Here is a 17531-nt window from a genome sequence, read left to right on the forward strand (position 1 = left end):
CCGCCGCCGCCCCCGCGCCCCTCCCCAGGACCCTGGGGCCTGAGGCCCTCCGCCTGGAGCCTCCTCCCCCCCAGGGTACCACTCTACACAGCACCCCCCAGCTGGCCTTTCCGGCCCGGCGCAGCCTCGGCGCCCCCCTGGTGGTTCGGCCGCAGGACCGAGAACCCTTACTCGGACGTCTGGGACTGGGGGTGGGGGCTGGACTAGGGCGCCTCGGCCCCGCCCCTCCCCGCCCCACCCTCCCCTGCCCGTCTCCCCTCGCAGCCCCCGAGGCCTCTGGGAGAGTTCAGCTCCCCCCGCAGCCGGCACGGCTCCGGCTCCTACGGCCCCGAGCCCAACGAGGCGAGGTCCGCATCCCAGCTGGAGCCAGACCGCCGGTCCCTGCCCCGGACGCCGTCTGCCTGTGAGTGCCCCCGGCGCCCGGAGCGCAGAGGGTGGGCTGGGGACACAGGATGGGGACCCAGGGACCGGGAAGAGGAACGGAGGTTGCGCTGCAGCAGGAGGGATCGAGGGTAGACGCGAGGGAGAACTTCCCGCCCACGTGCCTCTGCGCTCTCCCGCCCCTGCAGCCTCGCTCTACACCAGCAGCACCCAGCGCTCGCGCTCCAACTCCTTCGGCGAGCGTCTGGGCAGCGCAGGTGGCGGGGGCGGCGGCGGCGGGGGCGCCTGGAGGGTCCGCGCCCTCGTCTCCCACTCGGAGGGCGCCAACCACACGCTGCTGCGCTTTTCTGCGGGAGACGTCGTGGAGGTGCTAGTGCCGGAGGCCCAGAACGGCTGGCTCTATGGCAAGCTGGAGGGGTCATCCACGTGAGTGAGAGCCTGGGGGCGCAGGGAGGGTTGGAAGGAGGACCCGGGAGGCCTGGACTCGAGCTGCAACTGAGACTTCCCGGACAGAGGCTTCTTCTGCCGCTCCCACTGGGACCTTGGACAGCTCTTCCCTTTTCCCATCTCCCCTCCACTCCCGGCTCAGTTTTCTCATCCGTTTAGTGGGGGTAGGAAGAGCCTCCTTACCAAGTTCAGGGTGGTGGCGCTTGAGAGGGTGGTAGAGAATGGAGAATGGGAAGGCCCTCTCACTAGCGTGGAACGTTAGAGGAACCTTATTGCCTGAGCACCTACTGTGCACCCGACACTGCCAGAGAGGGGCAGCTTCCTCTCTGTATGCTGAGGGTCAGCCAGAGCTCTGGTGGAGGGATGCTCAGGGAGGTGGGCCGCCCTCCCACTGGGCACAGAAACAGTGCTGGGACCTTGCAGGCTGAGCGTGCGTGGCAGGCGGGGATAGGGAAGTACATTGTGGTCACCAGCAAGCCTGGAGGAGAGCAGGGGTTGGAGGGCAGAAAGGGATTGTGTATGGATCACTCTTGCTGGAGAAAAGGGGAGGAGGTGGGAGCTTACCGGAGCCAGGCAGTGCCCCCCCACAGGGCTTTATGGGCAGGAGACTTGTGTGGCCCACTCCCACTCCTGCTAAGGAAAAGGAATGAAGGAGAACAGTAATGAGGGCATGAGTGAATGAACACATAGACAGAGGAGTCAGCAGGTGCATGAGAGGGTGGCGTGCGAGTTAGTGGATGGTGGTCAGGAGGAGGATGGATAAGGGGGTGGTCCTCTGGGCAGGTGGATGCATGCTCATGTGAGTGGATGGGTAGATGGCTGGATAGGTGGGGGCGGCAGGCAGGTGGGCAAGTGGCGATGGACGGATTAGTGGATACACAGTGGGTTAGTGGCCCATGGGTGGTTGCCCACATGAATCATGGATGGGTATGTGGACAGACGCATAGGTGATGTGTGGACAGGATGATGCAGTTAGGCACAGAGGTGTATAGACAGGTAGATGAGATGGCAGGTGACTACATGGATCAGGAATGGAAAGATGGGCCTGGGGGTAGACAGGTGACTAAGCACACAAATGGCAGAAACACCTGCTTTGCAGACCCACGTCAGAGGGCAGCAAGGTGCCACCCTGAAAGTCCCTGCAGTAGGTGTGTACCAGACTTCCTGGGGACCTGATGATCAAACCTTCTGGGTGGGTGTTCTCAAACCTTGTTCCAGGGACATCATCCCTTCTGTGACTCACAGGTTAGGGAAAATGATGGCAAGTTTTACTATCAGTAGGCACTTTATGGTGAAAACAGAAATAAAAATACTGCAATGGTTTTATTCTGTCAGTTTGAGTCAAAATAGTTTCCAGTTACCTTTATGTGAGAATGTAATTGATTGGGCTGTGGGGTCTAAAGTGGCTTTATGGAGGACGTTTTCCCGGGTGTTCTGCAAGAATCTGATGGCTTCTGTGGACTCTGAAAAGGCTAAGTCACATCAATCACAGTGTCTCCCCTCAGCCCTGGCTGCTCTCGAGGTGCAGGAATGAGCGTCCAGCTGGGCAAAGACTCCCGGAGCAGGGGCCTGGGGTCACCAGAACCAGAGGGCAGGATCTGGGCTGAAGAGCAAAGAGCACTGGGTTGGGAGTCAGTCATCCTGGGCTCGGGCCCCCTTCCTCTGGGCTCCTACAGTTGCACATAGTGTCCTCCCCACTCCCAACCTGGTCCCCTTCTCTGTCAGCCTTGTCAACATCTGCTTGGGTGTCTGTCTCCCTGCCAGGCTGGGCGTCTCTGGGGAGCAGGACCGCCTGGCCCTCTGGGCCTTCGCGTGGTGGGCGCTCGGTGAGCAGGGAATGACGTGGTCACCGTATGTCCTTGGACACACTGCTTTCCTTCTCACTTCTCCACTTTCTCCTTTTAAGGTGCTCCAGCCCCTGGTGGGACATGAGGCTGGACGGGTGGTCTTGAGTGCCGAGAAAGACCTCCTTCAAGGGATTAAATGAGTTACTCTCGGCGAAGCCCCCGGAGCGAGGCCGGCCCCCGCAGGGCCAGTGACTGTGTTCCTCTTAGAAGTGGTATTTGACCACTTCTCTGCTTCTGCCCCACAGGAGTGGCTGGTTCCCCGAGGCCTACGTGAAGCCTTTGGAGGATGTGCCCATGAACCCCATGAACGCCTTGAACCCGGTGACCTCCATGAACTCCATCAATGCCTTGAACCCAGTGACCTCCATGAACCCCATGAGCCCTATGAATGAGCTACCTTCCAGGTACCTGGGTGGTCAGAGGTGGGGCAGGGGTGGGGACTCCGGTGGGGGGTGGCGCCCCCAACCTGAGGGGGGCATCTATGAGTTGCAGTCCTGAGTGGGCCCAGCCCCCTTTAGCCTCTGGAGAAAAGGCGCCCCATCTCTCTACCTGTGAAGGTCATTGTTTCCATCCCTCTGCCTCCAAGCCCAGTCTCCTCTCACCCGGGTGCAGGGGAGGAGGCTGCGGGCTGCTCAGGGGCCCCGCAGATGGGGTTGGTGCAGCAGGGCTTGACCCCTAGACATCTCTCCTCCCCTCCTGTCTCTGGATTCAGGTCCTACCCACTCCGGGGCAGCCACAGCCTGGATAACCTCCTGGACCGGCCAGGCAACTCCACAGCATCCTCAGAGTACTGGGACGGCCAGTCCCGCTCTCGAACCCCGAGCCGGGTGCCAAGCCATGCCCCCAGCCCTGCACCTACACCCTTGCCTGGCAGCCGCCGAGGTAGCATGGGCAGCATGGGAGTGCCCAGTGATGTCAAGGTGAGCCCCCTCTCCCAAGCTTGTCCTCAACTCTGGGGTCATCCAGTGGGCAGGGAGGCCAGAGACCAGGTAACCCTCTCTGCTTTGCCACTGTGTCTGGCAGTGGACCCTCGCACCCCAGCCTCAGTCTGCCCAGCCCTGCAGGGAAGGGTGGGGGAAGCACTCATTTCAGGCACTGGACCCCTAGGTGTCCTGCTGGGAGCACTGGAAAAGGCCAGTCCTCCCTCCTCCTCAGGGGAGGCCAGACCAGGGTCCTGGGTCAGAGCCTGGCAGGGGCAGCCTGGGAGGGCAGGGGAGACACCTCCCATGGGGTCATGTCTGGGGGTGGTGCCGAGCCCTGGAGATGGTACGCTGGCCCAGAGGCTTCTCAAGTCTGAAACCCACAGGATCCTGGGCTTCAGAACACCAGGGCTGCATTTCCCATAAACCTAACACCGCAGAGGCCTCTGGTCCAGTCCTCTGCCCTTCTAGAAGTGGGAGAAGGGACAGGGGCTTGCTTGTTCCTTACCCCCCAAACCCAGCTCTTCCTCCACTCCCACTGCAGAAACTTATGTCCTGGGAGCAGCACCCCCCAGAGCTCTTCCCCCGGTGAGTCCTTGAGCAGGGGTCGGAGGGGACTGGGCTCAGCGGAGGGCTGTGGGGGAAACAAGGTGGGGTGGAGGTGACCCAGTCGGGGCAGAAGTAAGGGTGGATGCCTGGCTCAGGTGTCCAGCTGTCTTCTCTGGACTTACAGACAGACAGACAGACAGACAGACAGACAGCTGGGGACCCAGGCCTCTCTCACCCCAGCCTCTCTCCACAGGGGCACAAACCCCTTTGCCACCGTGAAGCTGCGTCCTACTGTTACCAATGACCGTTCAGCGCCTCACATCCGCTGAGGTGCCTTCCTCCATCAGGGGTCTGAGGTCGCCACCCCCGCCCCCACCTGCCCAGAGGCTGCCCAGAGCTGGCGGCAGCAGAAGCGGCAGTGGATCCAAGAAGCCTGGGCCCTGGTACTGGGGTGGCTGCCCTTCCCCAAACCGCGCCTCCAGCCTGAGCAGCTCAAAGCCACTGGCCTGCAGTCTGGGGCCTTCAAAATCACACAGGCAGAATTGGGGGACAGAACCATTCCTTCCCTTCCAGGGGCCCCAGGTCTCTCCCTGGGGCGGCTACCTCATGCCCCCAACCCTTTTCCTCTTTCTCCGCCTCGGTGGGGTGGAGCCCCTTGCATACCCCCTCCCCTGCCCCACACACGTCTCCCTGTTGAACTTTCGTAAACAGTGAGAAATAAAGCAATGGGACATGGCAGCGGGTCTGGTGGTGTCTGGTTTGGGCGACCAAGCAGCAGGTGGGGACGGAGACCTCCCATTGGAGAGGAGTCCAGGAGCCTGCAGGTCCCTGGCACTCGCCTGGGAGGCCTCACTCACTCCCAGCCCCTCACATCCTTCATCTTAAGCAAGTCTTCAGGACCCCCTAAAGCCTTCAAGCTTGATCCCCTCATCTCCAGCCCTCATTTCTGCTGTGGGTTACCCAAGAAATAGCCCCTTCTCCAGAGGAGGCGGGGTGGCAGTGGTCAAGGTCCGGGACCACAAGCCCTGGAGGCCCTGGACACAGCACCCTTTGTTCTGCCCCTCCCTAGCTTTCCTCCTGGATTAGCCTTATCCAGGGGAAAGCCACAGAGGCCCCCCGCTGGAATGTGGCCTGGGGTGGGGGGCAGGCAAGGGATTCACGTGATTAAAACTGGTGGGGTCTCTCCAGAGCAGGACTGTGCCCCCAGCCCCACGAAGACCCCCTGGGGCAGGGCTCTGTGTCTCCTCCACCAGAGGATCTAGGAGGTGGAGGGGCCTCCTTGTCTGTCTAGCTCTCCCTAGGCAGGCCTGGAACAGGGGACACCAAGATTGCTCTCTGCCCTGTCCCTCTCCCCTCCCAGACAAAAGCCTCTTAGTGGGTGGGGGTGGAGGAACACTCTAAGCCCCAGGCCTGGGGTAGCGGGTTGTAGAAGTGAGAGCCAGGACAGCCACTGATCTGCAGGCAGCCCAAGAGTCTTCAGCACCCCCACCCAGCCCCATCACGGGGGAGCCAGTGGGACAGACCCTCCCGCAGGCCTCAGATGTGAGACCGGACACTCAAACCCACGGGACGGCTCTGGTGAGTGTGGGGCAAAGGCTGCCGGGGTTCACCCTCTTATCCCATGATGAGAGGACAACAGGCAGGAAAAGCCAGAACATGGTCCTGGTAGGGGAGGGGCAGAGTCCCAGATGCCCACAGAGCCCTTGGCATTGCCCAACCCGAGGGAGACCCCAGGTCTGGAGAGGCCTCTGGAGGGAGGGAAGCTTCTGCTTCGGAGCTTCGGAGTGGGTTTCTGCATGTGTAGGAGTTGGGGCACTGATAGGGTTTGGCCTCTCAAAGGTCCCCATCTGTCCAGTGGGGGCCAGAGCTCCAACCCCCACCCAAGATTCTCTGCTGGCCTGGGGTGATCAATCACTCATCTTATAGGCTCAGCGAGGGTAGGGGACCTGTCCAAGTTGCCGAGTAAATTCAGGGCTAAGCTGGGATCAACTGGAACTCAGCCCCCTTGGCTTCTGAGACAAGGCTAATGTTCTGTTGTAAATGCATTCTTGGTTTTTTTCCATAATGTTCTAATGACAATTGTCACTCCTGGTCATTGAGAAAAATTAGGAACATACTACAAGGCCACGGAAGAAAATAAACTCTACCCGTTTTGCGGCTGGTGCCTATCTCCCCCCCTCCCACGTTTGTTCCTTTGTCCTGAGACCCTCAAACATGCACAGTGGGGGACACTGGTGGTCCCCACCTACACCTCCAGGAGCACACTGGCTGCCACTCACCAGCACCCCCTCTCCTGCCACCACTAGGTCCTGAGGAGCAAGGACTGCCCTCCAGAGGCAGCCTTCCTGAAGTCAAAACTCAGGTGGGAGAGCTCTATCATCCTCCCATGACTTCACAGGCCCCTTGGAGGAGGGAGGTTTGGCGTGAAGTTCCTAATAGGGTTTCCCCTCCTGGCTTCATTCCCTGAGCAGGGCTCCCGTGGGTAGGCCAGACCCCACACTTGATCACCGTCCTCCTTCCTTGTCTGAGCTACAGACCTTCTTGGCTCCCTCTCGCCCGCCCCCCTCTCCTTCAGCAGAAGCAGTGGCGATGGGAGCCGGCCCCCGGAGGGGCGTGGGCCCCCCGGATGGTGGCTGGGGCTGGGCCGTGCTGGGTGCCTGCTTCGTGGTCACGGGTTTCGCCTACGGCTTCCCCAAGGCCGTGAGCGTCTTCTTCCGCGCGCTCATGAGTGACTTTGGTGCCGGCTACAGTGACACGGCCTGGGTGTCCTCCATCATGCTCGCCATGCTCTATGGCACCGGTCAGTACTCCCTCCCCAGGTCCAGGACTGGGGGTCGGGATTAGAGACCAGGAGAGCCTGGCCACTTCATCATTTATTCCCGGGGCTCCTTGGGGTAGGCACTTCCAGGGCTGGGAGGTGCAAAGCCTGGAGTGTGTCTGCTGGAGGGGGAGATTATCCAGCCCGAGTTGTGACTCTGCCCTGTCCACAGGCCCGGTGTCCAGCATTCTTGTCACCCGTTTTGGCTGCCGCCCAGTGATGCTGGTAGGTGGGCTGTTGGCCTCGGCGGGCATGATCCTAGCATCCTTTGCCACGCGCCTCTTGGAGCTGTACTTGACAGCTGGGGTGCTGACAGGTGAGGGCGTCTGCTGCTCTCCTCCCCTAGGGGGCTGTGGGTGGGGATTAAGAGTCCTTGCTGCAAGAACTCCTCTCCTCAGTTTCCCCACGAGGGGCTGTCCTCCAACTTTGTCGGCTCAGTCCCCCAAGGTCTGCCCCTCCCTCCTGCTATGGGGTGGGGACGCCCTGGGGAACCCGGCACAGCGCCGCCTCGCCCGCAGGCCTGGGCCTGGCCCTCAACTTCCAGCCGTCGCTCATCATGCTGGGGCTGTACTTCGATCGGCGGCGGCCTCTGGCCAACGGGCTGGCGGCGGCGGGCAGCCCCGTGTTCCTGTCGGCGCTGTCGCCGCTCGGCCAGCAGCTGCTCGTGCACTTCGGCTGGCGCGGCGGCTTCCTGCTGCTAGGCGGCCTCCTGCTGCACTGCTGCGCTTGCGGCGCTGTCATGCGACCTCCGCCGGGGTCCGGCCCTCGGCCCCTGCGGGACAGCGCGGGAGACGCTCCCGAGGAGGCCGAGGCGGACCGCGCCGGGCTGAGCCTGAGTGAGGCGCCCCCTGGCGGTCGGACCCGCCGACGCCTGCTGGACGTGACCGTGTGCGCCGACCGCGCCTTCGCGGTGTACGCGGTCACCAAGTTCCTGATGGCGCTAGGGCTCTTCGTACCCGCCATCCTGTTGGTGAACTACGCCAAGGACGCGGGCGTGCCTGATGCCGACGCCGCCTTCCTGCTCTCCATCGTGGGCTTCGTGGACATTGTGGCACGGCCAGCGTGCGGTGCCCTGGCCGGCCTACGACGTCTGCGGCCGCACATCGCCTACCTCTTCAGCCTGGCCCTGCTGGCCAACGGGCTCACGGATTTGAGCAGCGCGCGCGCGCGCTCCTATGGCACCCTTGTCGCCTTCTGCATCGCCTTCGGCCTCTCCTATGGCATGGTCGGCGCGCTGCAGTTTGAGGTGCTCATGGCGACCGTGGGTGCGCACCGCTTCCCCAGTGCACTAGGCCTGGTGCTGCTCATCGAGGCCGTGGCTGTACTCATCGGACCGCCATCTGCTGGTGCGCCCCACAGGAGCAGGGGGTGGCCCGGCCTAATGCCCCTAAGTCCGAGGGAAGTCCCCTTCCTGTCCCAAATGGAACTTACGGGAATGAGGGAGAAGGACTCCTCAGGGGAGACAGCCAGGTGGGGTGGACTTCCCCTTCCCATGGCCAATCAACCCCTCCGCCAGGCCAGTACCACCAGCTCTGGGTGGGAATGGAAAAGCCAGGAAAGGTGCTAGGAAGAACCCAGCGTTGGTAGCTGCTGGCCCACGGGGTCATCTCCAGCAGTTGGCGCAAAGGCCTTGTGAAGTGCAAATCCTTTTGCAGATGAGGAAACTGAGGCACGGAGGCCTAGTACAAGTTGCAGTCCTGAGATCAGAGTGGAGCCCTGCCCAGTGCTAAGTGCTCACATCTTTGAAACACTACATCTGAGTGATTCAGTCTCCCCAGCCTGTAAAGGTGACTCGAATAGGGACAGTGTCTTTGGGGAACCAGCCTTGGGGCCAGGAGCAGAGTGGGGATGCTCAGTGTGCTCACGTGGAGGAGGAGGGGTGCTGGGGTCTTCCCCTGTGTGCACTGCCTGCTGGAAACTCTGCACTTATCCTGAGAAGTGGTCAGGGAGGGCTTCCTGCAGGCGCTGGCACGAAGGCAGACCCACAGGCAGGGCAGGCCCGCAGAAGAGGGCACAGGGTATGTCTGGGGCACAGTGTTGCTACACAAGGTAGGAGCCAGGACCAGAAAGGTGGGGTGGGGACATTAGGGTCTTCTTGGGTTGTTGGTGATCCCTGAAATGGCAGAAAGCTTGCCTGTGAGCAGGCGGGAACTGAGGTCAGCTGCAGGAGGGAGCAACGGCCGGGGGAAGCCACCTTTGCTGGAGCCCAGTCTGCACTGAGATGGGGTGAGCCACCCATCCTTCCAGGGCTGGGCTAGCTGAGTGCCCTTGTGATCTTACCTGACCCAGTGGGAACTGCAAAGTCCCAGAATAAGCTTGCCACCAAAAGCCACAAACAGCTCCCCGCCTCCCCGAAGCTCAGGGACACATTTTCCATTTTCTTGTGTGACCCTGGAGTGGATCTAATAGGCAGAGAAGGCACATGGGGTGAGGTGAAGGATGCCACAGGGCCATGTGTGGGAAGGACCGGGACCAGGAAGGCAAGTTTGGGGTACTGCTCAGAGAGGTTCAGGGGGTAGCTGTCTTAGGGATCACAGAGGTACTTTCCTGATGCCACAGAGGTACTTTCCTGACGCCACAGAGATGCAGACTGAAGGGTCACAGCCTGGTGTGGCTCAGAGATAGGGAGCCCATGGAAGAACCACACTTTGGGAGAAAATACTTGCAATTAAAAGATTTTCCTATGACAGTAACACGGGCCTGGGACAGAAAACTTGGAAAATATAGAGAAGGAAGTAGGAGTGACCAACCCACAAACCCTGCCACAGCCATGCTGAAATCAGCGTAGGGTTCTGGGGCCTCCCAGGAGGGGCAGGAGGAGGCCTGGAGGTGGGGGGCTGTGCGCTCACACAGGCCCCTGAAGATTAGGTGGGAAGAGCAAGAGTTGGGGGCCCCCAGGACAGTGGGGCTGAGTCTAGTGCCCTTCTCTACTCCCGCCCCAAATATCTCCTGCTGGGCAACACACAGGTCACATGTGAGGCTGGAATCTGAGGGTGGAGGGGGTACCTTGCAAACTGTAAAGTGTCACTCACCAAAGGCCGTGGAGTGAGGGGTGAAGGGCAGGGTCCCCGCCGCAGGTCCTTACTTTACTCCCACCCCCTTTCACCCAGGCCGCCTGGTGGACGCACTCAAGAACTATGAGATCATCTTCTACCTGGCCGGCTCCGAGGTGGTCCTGGCTGGGGTCTTCATGGCTGTTGCCACCAAGTGTTGCCTGCGCCGCTCTCAGGACGCCCCGCCCAGCCCAGGCACGGAAGGCGGGGCCAGCGATACCGAGGACGCGGAGGAGGAAGGGGACCCTGAGCCCCTGCCCACCGAGGAGCCCCGGGGCCTTGAGGCCCTGGAAGTGCCGAGCCCCGGGGCTGGGCCCGCAGAACCTGAGGTGGAGGCAGGGCCAGGGCGGGCCTCCGAGTCTGTGTAGCTCGGAGGCACTATGCAGGGTGGCTGCTGATTTCAGAAACAGGGTGTCCCCTCCCGGAGCCCAGGCTGCCCCAAGAGGGCCTGGCACACCGGAGGCTGCTCTGGGGTGGTACCCGCCCGGGGTGCAAGCGGGGAGCCCAACTCCCTCATCCGCCCAGCGGGCCAGGGCCAGGCCCCATCCCCACTCAGTGAAACTGCTGTGCTCATGCAGGGTCTTGGCCGCGTGAAACTTAAGCTCATAAAGCTCAACTCAAAGACAACAGGTTCTGTGCCTGCGCCTCCGCTGCGGCTCCGGCTGCAACGCGGTGGGAGCGGAGAGTCTGAGAGGCTCTCCCGGGGCCCTCTGCGGTAGGAAGCGGCAGAGATAGAGGAAGGGGGTGGGGAAAGGTGTTTCCAGGCTTAGAAGAACTAGGGCTGGGGGTGGCCCTGGCACTCTGCTACCACCAGCCCCAGCCCCGCCTGCAGGCGGCACCCGCCACTCAAGGGTGGGCTGCTTGCAAGGAGGGGCCCGGAACCACCTGTGAGAAGAGTTCAGGTCTGTCGAGGACTGGGGTTGACTCCTGGCCCTGAGCTCGGGCTCCTCCTGCACACTGGAGGTTGACAGTAAATGACTCCATCCCGTGGCGTCTGGGAGCACCGGCCAGCGCCTGCCCTGTTGCCTTCTGCAAGCTGTGCCCATTCCCTCACCTTCCCGAGAGGGACCCTCTCCCAGCCGAGCTGAGTTCTTCTCTAGGAGATAAATGAGTGTCCTGAAGCCTTTTCTCTGGATATTGTGTCCCCTGTGGACACCACGTGGCTCTGTGGGCTGCCCAGTCACCTGCTGACCCTGGCATCTGCTGCCCCCGTTGAGTCCCGGGGTGTCTCTGCTCTTGCACTTTGACCCAAGTGCAGGGAGCTCGAGGTCTCACCGGCCTGGGAGACTCAGGATCTATTTCCTCCGCACCTGCCCTCTTCCCACAAATCCGACGCCCCTTTCTCGGCCTCCCTCCCTACAAATCTCGTGGTAGAAAACAGCCTTCCCACCACAGACCCCGCTCTGTCCAGCCATGCTCCCTGGCAGAGCCCACCCTGCTGGGCACCCCGCCTTGCTGGCCTCATTGCCCCTGGGCCCCAGGAGGGTGTGGGAGCCCTGGCAGATGCCCAGCCGACTGACCCTGGGTCTGCGGTTTCTGAGCCACTAGGGCAGTAACTCCATCTTAGTTTATTTTACAAACACTGAAGAGCCCTGACTGCACCAGGCGTGGCTCCAAGCTCTTTGTAAATGGTATCTCATCTCATCTTTCTAATAACCCATTGAGGTAGGTGTCATTACTAGTCACGTGCACAGATAGGGAAACTGAGGCATGGAGAAGTTAGGGAGCAGTCCTGGGTCGCAGAGGCTGTGACTGGAACCCAGGCAGTCAGTTCCGGGCTCGCTGGCCTCCATGCTGGCCGCCCCTTCGATCTGACAGCCCTAGGAGACACATGTAGACCCCGGTGACAGCCCATCCCTGCCCCCAGCTCCCAATCCTGACATTCTCATTCAGGCTTCCGCCCAGGACCTGCAAAATCAAAGCTACTAAGCACAGAACTAGCCCCGTCTCCATGTGGGACTCTGCTCGCCCCTCACCCCCGCCCATTCTCAGGATGACCATGTAATTTACTCCCCAAACAAGGCACTTTAAACGTGAACAGGGACACTATTACTAATTCACTGGGACCACAGGTGTGGACTGGGACTGCCCAGGTGAGGCAAGGCGTGGAGTCGTCCTGTTTCTACCACTTTGCGAAGACACAGCACTGTGTGGCTTTCTCCCCTGCGCTGCTCCCCACAGCCCTGGCAGAGGGGTGCACCCGGAGTGGCCAGGGTGCCTTTAATATTCTCTATTTGGGGCCTTCGCCCTCCTGACTCAGTGTCTGTCCTGCCCTTTCCCAAATAAAGGGTTAGTCCATGGCCAGAAGCACTGAAGAATCAGTATGAGGGCAGATGTAAAGGGCTCCAAAACGCACAAAGCCTGGGAGGTAGGGGGAAAAGTCGAGACTTTCGCACCTGGCGGATCTCCATTCAAATCCCACTCTGTCCCTCTACAGTGTGGCCTTAAGCAAGATACTTCTCTGAGCCTCAGTTTCCCACGTGTGAAGGGGGACAACAGTCCTGACCCACAGCGCTGCTGTGAGGAACAGTGACGCCACGAAGGGAATGCAAATAAACCCTGCCACCCACCCACCCTGTGATCAACGGGGCAGAGAGGGGGTGAGGAGGGGAGGGTCTGAGGCCACTGCAAAGAGCCCGACTCCATCTGGGTTTGTGTTTATTCGATACAGGCCCAGCGTCCAGCCCCTCCCCAGGGAAGTGGCTGAGCTAGGGGAATGAAATAAATAAAGGCCGCCGAGGTGTGAGTGTGGACGGGGCTGGGGCCAGCCTGGAGCAAGGTGAGGATGTACACAAGACAATGGCCCCAGCCCCGGCTGTCCAGCCCCAGCCCCCACTCCTGGCAGGCTCCAGGTGGGGCCAGCAGAGGTGCCCATCAGGAATGGATCCTGGACTTCCTGCCACCTCCAACCCTTCTTCCTTTCTGCCTTCTCCCTCCTTCCCAGGGCAGGGCCAGAGACCAAGCTACCTTCTGGCTGGGGAGGTGGGAAAGGAAGGTGGAGTGGCCAGTGTCCAGGTCCCAGGTCGTGGCCCCGGTGCCTTTCCTGGGAGGGAGCCCGGGGTCGCTGTGCTAGGACAGAGGAGCAGGGAGCCAGGCGCCCCAAGCCAGCAGGCCTTTATGCGCCACCCTGTTGCACGGCGGTCCAGCCCCGCTCCCTTGCTGTCATTCTCCCACGCCCCCTACCCCCCAGATCTGCACCCCGTAGGTGCACTAGGAGTCACACCAGCTTCCACCTTTGTCCAGGGGCCCGGCAGCCCCTCGCGCATCCCTGGATGGCTCCCCAGCTGCTGTGTCCTCCTCATCTTCATCTTCCTCATCCTCCCCGTCAGTGAACTCGTCCTGGCTGAGGCCGTAGGCCAGCGTGGTGTGGGCCAGGTCCACCTCGATGGGGAAGACGTCAGCATCACGTAGCACTGCGTAGCAGTCATTGTAATACTTGGACATGGTGGACACGAAGCGCTGCAGCTGGAACACGATGTCCTGGACTGGGGCAGGAGGGCGGGCGGACAGGCTCCAGTGGGCCGTGGCAGCCTGCCTCGTGGAGAGGACCCGCCAAGCCTGCCTGGGCCCTCCTCCCTGCCCTGGGCTCCCTACCATGCACCTCCCTGAGCCCTCATGCCCTGGGAGGGGGCGAAGAAAGGGCTGCCCAGCCCTATACAGAACCCAGGTCTCCAGCTCCCAGCTCAGGGAATGGAGGAGCCTACCAGGGGGATGGGCTGTGGACTGCACCCATGGACCCTCAGGGGCGTGGACCAGTCCCACCCAGGCCAGGCTCCAGGGAGGTGGGTGTGCTCCTGCCAGGACTCAGAGCTCTGCATGGCCTGGCCCTGGGACCCCAGCTCTGAAATGGGGAGAAGATGGGTTCCGCCCTACCATACCAAAGACAGTGGAGGGACTGACTGAGGTAGGGCGTGACGGTCAGGGCCCTGGCGGCCACCCAGGCCCCTCACCGTGCTTCTGGTCCAGCAGCTCCACCTTCTCCAGCACGTCCTTGCGCATCTGGGAGAAGCGGGCGCGGGCCTCCTGACGGCAGCGCAGGATCAGGCGGTACTCATAGTTGCCTGTGCTCACACGGTACAGGGGCTCCCCTAGGGCCTGGGGCAGGGAGGAGCACATCAGGGACCCTGGCTGGGATGGGGGGGGGTCTGCTCTGGGACGGACGGGGACAGGGCAGGAAGGCTCACATCCCTGCACTACCCAGCACTTTTCAAAGCTGCCAGGGCTCCTCGTTTCTGAGATGGAGAGATTGCGAGAAGCATTTAGTGACAGTGTTGTGAAAAATCGAATAAACCCAAACCTCGCCACATTAAATGAACATTTAGTCATAAAACGGACCTGATATAAAGAATGTTACAAATTAAAAAGACAAACAAGGCCTCTTAGAAGTGAGAAAAGTCAGTTTTTCCTGCATCACAAAGTGGCGGGGGGGGGTGCGCAGCTGGTCCGGGACTGGGCTGGGGGAGGGGTGGGTGGCCCTGAATCTCTAGGAACATGAGCCCAACCAAGACCCTCAGGCCTCTCCTGGGTTGGTCTGTGTGTCCCTGGCAGACCCAGGACTTTCTTGGGGCTCTGTGAGGTGGGTGGAGGAAGACTGTATACCCCGAGCCTTTCTGATCCCACGGCTGTGTTCCCCTCACCCCGTGACACTCACAATGCAGCTGTATTCCTCGTCGTCCATCTCCTTCACCTTCAGGCAGTATGACTGTGGGACAGGTGAAGCCAGGCCGTCAGAGTGGCTACACCTCCTGGATGGCCACCCTGATGTCCCCAGTTTTCCCCATGCCACACTGCCCCTAGGCCGCCCAGGGGAGCAGCCGTGCCAGGCCTCCTGGGCCCTGCAGACTCCTGGCTGGGATGAGCTGAGACCCATCAGGGAGAGGCTGGCAGCAGTGCTCAGGAACACAGAGGGTGAAACGGCCTTATTTGGAGTGGCTCAGGGAGGGGTGGCAGCAGACAGGAGAGCACACTCATCTGGGAGGGTAGAATGGCCTGAGAGGTAGCCCACCATTTACCAAACTCGAGTCCCAAGAGATGCTCTGGAAAAAAGGGTTCTATGGTCAAAGGGGCTTGGGAAGAGCCTTGTAGACTCACGCTGCACATGGGCCAATCAAAGGCTCTGAGAAGTCCTGCAGCAGAGGAACCCTCGTTTGCTTAATAGAGCATTTTCCCTCAACTCTTTTGACCATAGAATTATTAAACATAAAACTCATGAATGTCCCTTGGCACCTTTATAACCAATGACCTAGTCTAACCTATTATTAAAAGTGACAAAAAAATACCAAGGAGTCAGAGTGGTCCGGAGTGAGGGCTCTGCCCGCCCCAGGCTCTCAGCCTCCCCAAAGCTCTGATCACTCGGTGCACGGCCTACATCGTGGTCCGATTCGCCAGCACCTCCCCAGGCCCTGGTCCCACATCCTCAATCAGCTGTGACAGGTTCCAGCCCTGTCCTGCTTGCCATTGTGCAGCCAACAGAAGCAGGGCCAATCTCCAGGTGGGCTGTCACCTCAGAAGGCTGGACCTGTCCCTCCCCAGAGGTCGCAGATCACTCACAAGGTATTCAAACTTCACGTCCAGGTACTTCTTGATGGTGAGGCGAGTGTCTGGAATGGCTTTGTTGAGGTACGTGTTCAGATCCGTCAGCATCTGGAAGGGGCGAGAGGGACGATGCTGAGGCCCCCACAGGCAGGGCATTAGGCTGGCCAGGGTAACAAAGGATGGCACCGATGCATCGGTCCTACAGGACTCAGACTGTCAGAGTGAAAGCGTGCTCCCAGAAGGCCATGTTCATTTCAAGGATGAAAAGATAGGCCAGGCCGAGGGCAAGCTGCGAATCAGCGATGGAGACAGGGTCACAAACCAGCCTGGAGGTCAACACCAAGGCCGAGGAGGCAGAGTGACTTCCCCAAAGCCGGCTGTGTAGGAGACCAAGTAGGACTTGCACTCAGGCGTTCTAACTCAGTACAGGACCCTTCCTGCATGACAGTGTCCCCTTTCTACCCTAGCGTGCTGACATACACACACTCAATGTGACCTACCGGCTTGATGGTTTTCAGCAGCCGGATGCCAAACTTCTCGATGCTGCGGTGGGCGTCGGCGAACTTCACAAAGGCCTCGCTCGCAGCTGGCTGGGGCTCCCGCACCCCAATTACGGAGAACACGTCCCCAAAGGCTGCATGACAAGTTTGCCCTGAAGGCTGCCCCTACCTGGCCCTTAATGGAGAAACCAGGGATTTGTGGGGGAGAAGCAAGGCAGGGGTATGGCAGGCTGGAGACCAAGGTCTGCACGGGGTCTATGCCCCAAGGGAGCTGGTCTATACCCCTGAAGGATCTGGGCTGACATCTCTGAGAGAGCTGAGTCTACACCCCAAGGAAGCTGGGTCTATAGCCTGAAGGAGCTGATCTACACCGCCCTCATTCCCCTGAGCGACCAGACCGTGGGAGAAGGCTGGGCCAGGGCTGGAGGAGGTGGCATTGTTTGAGGGCAGAGTGCCAGTTTGGGAACTGGATGCCTGGGTCCTACGGTCAGCTCTTCTCCTTAGGAGCTGTGTGACCATCCCATCTGTCTGGGCTTCACTTTCCCAACTGTAAAACAGAATTACCTGGAGCTGTCCTGTCCAGCTAAAGGACTTGGAGGAAACAAGACCGTGAATAAGGAAGGGCCTCGTACCCTATAACTGGCAGTGCAGACAGACAGGATGGGGCCCGGACAAGTGACTGTGCCCTGTCTGGTTCATCAGCTGGTCAAGATGCTCCCCACTGGCCCTAGGCACTGCTACCTCCCAGCACCTAGTGCCAAGCCCAAAGCTGGCCCAAAGCCAGATGCTGTAGTGTCTGCCTGAGCACAGGCATGAGGACACCAGCAAACAGCTCGGCCACACCCTCGCCAAACGGAGGGCCCTGAGTCCAGAGAGGCAGAGGGATTTGCCTGGGGTCACGTAGCAAGTTTGGGGGCTCCCTTACCCCGGTGCGTCTGTGACAGCTCATAAAAGGCCCGTAGGAGGTTCTTGGTGTGTTCGGTCATCCCTGTGGGAGAGACCACACCGAGGGGGAACAGGGCATGGGGTGGGGACCACACTGGCCCAGAACATGGCCTCCAACCCTCCACCCCACCCCTGAGGCCTACACCGTTCCCAGGTTCAGTGATTTTTCACACAGCCCACTAGGCCCAGGGTTGCAAGCTCAGGCTCAGGCTCAGGCACAGGCTCAGGCCCAGGCCCAGGCCCAGGCCCAGCCCCAGCCCCAGCCCCAGCCCCAGCCCCAGCCCCAGCCCCAGCCCCAGCCCCAGCTACGAGGAGCCCCCAGTGGACAGGGGAACCAGGGCTCTGCAGGGGCAGGAGGTGAACAGACTTCCTATGGGCTTTGCTTCCTGAAGAGCACACCATTCTGGGGGCTCTCACTATGCTTATGTGTGCACTTATTTGAATTTTTACAGATATTACATTTAAAACCAGAAAAAGTACGTCTTAAGGTTTTTTTAAAAGAATCCTTAATGGCCACGGTCCTAGAAGTTTTTGGC

At 60.6% G+C, this 17531-nt stretch overlaps 3 protein-coding genes across 4 annotated transcripts in view; 2 read left to right on the top strand and 1 right to left on the bottom strand.

The window, feature by feature from the left end:
- BAIAP2L2 (BAI1 associated protein 2 like 2) overlaps positions 1-4868 on the top strand; it is a 25869-nt gene extending 21001 nt beyond the window's left edge. Inside the window, exons 7-12 of the mRNA XM_025048859.1 lie at positions 248-403; positions 570-807; positions 2921-3079; positions 3388-3595; positions 4140-4183; positions 4398-4868. Coding sequence (XP_024904627.1) covers positions 248-403; positions 570-807; positions 2921-3079; positions 3388-3595; positions 4140-4183; positions 4398-4473 — 881 coding nt within the window. The 3' untranslated portion in view covers positions 4474-4868. The remainder of the gene's footprint in view (positions 1-247; positions 404-569; positions 808-2920; positions 3080-3387; positions 3596-4139; positions 4184-4397) is intronic.
- Positions 4869-6731: 1863 nt separating this feature from the next.
- On the top strand, positions 6732-10383 carry SLC16A8 (solute carrier family 16 member 8). The gene is made up of 4 exons (XM_006914741.1): positions 6732-6944; positions 7135-7278; positions 7481-8308; positions 10073-10383. The coding sequence occupies exons 1-4, from the start codon at positions 6734-6736 to the stop codon at positions 10381-10383; spliced, it is 1494 nt and encodes a 497-aa protein (XP_006914803.1). The 5' UTR covers positions 6732-6733.
- Positions 10384-12656: 2273 nt separating this feature from the next.
- PICK1 (protein interacting with PRKCA 1) overlaps positions 12657-17531 on the bottom strand; it is a 14394-nt gene continuing 9519 nt past the window's right edge. For both annotated transcript variants that reach the window (XM_015591633.2, XM_006914742.3), the window contains exons 8-13: positions 16976-17038; positions 16051-16184; positions 15566-15658; positions 14667-14717; positions 13966-14110; positions 12657-13500 (exon numbers count right to left, since the gene is read on the bottom strand). In XM_015591633.2, coding sequence (XP_015447119.1) covers positions 13226-13500; positions 13966-14110; positions 14667-14717; positions 15566-15658; positions 16051-16184; positions 16976-17038 — 761 coding nt within the window. In that variant the 3' untranslated portion in view covers positions 12657-13225. The remainder of the gene's footprint in view (positions 13501-13965; positions 14111-14666; positions 14718-15565; positions 15659-16050; positions 16185-16975; positions 17039-17531) is intronic.

This window comes from Pteropus alecto, unplaced genomic scaffold, assembly GCF_000325575.1.
Source record: "Pteropus alecto unplaced genomic scaffold, ASM32557v1 scaffold6, whole genome shotgun sequence".
Classification (NCBI taxonomy): domain Eukaryota; kingdom Metazoa; phylum Chordata; class Mammalia; order Chiroptera; family Pteropodidae; genus Pteropus; species Pteropus alecto.

Excerpts from the sequence above, each read along its gene's own strand:
- SLC16A8 (XM_006914741.1), top strand. The coding sequence starts at position 6,734 with ATGGGAGCCGGCCCCCGGAGGGGCGTGGGCCCCCCGGATGGTGGCTGG. Across the intron at positions 6,945-7,134 it reads CGCCATGCTCTATGGCACCG|GCCCGGTGTCCAGCATTCTT; the intron begins GTCAGTACTCCC and ends CCCTGTCCACAG. Across the intron at positions 7,279-7,480 it reads GACAGCTGGGGTGCTGACAG|GCCTGGGCCTGGCCCTCAAC; the intron begins GTGAGGGCGTCT and ends CCTCGCCCGCAG.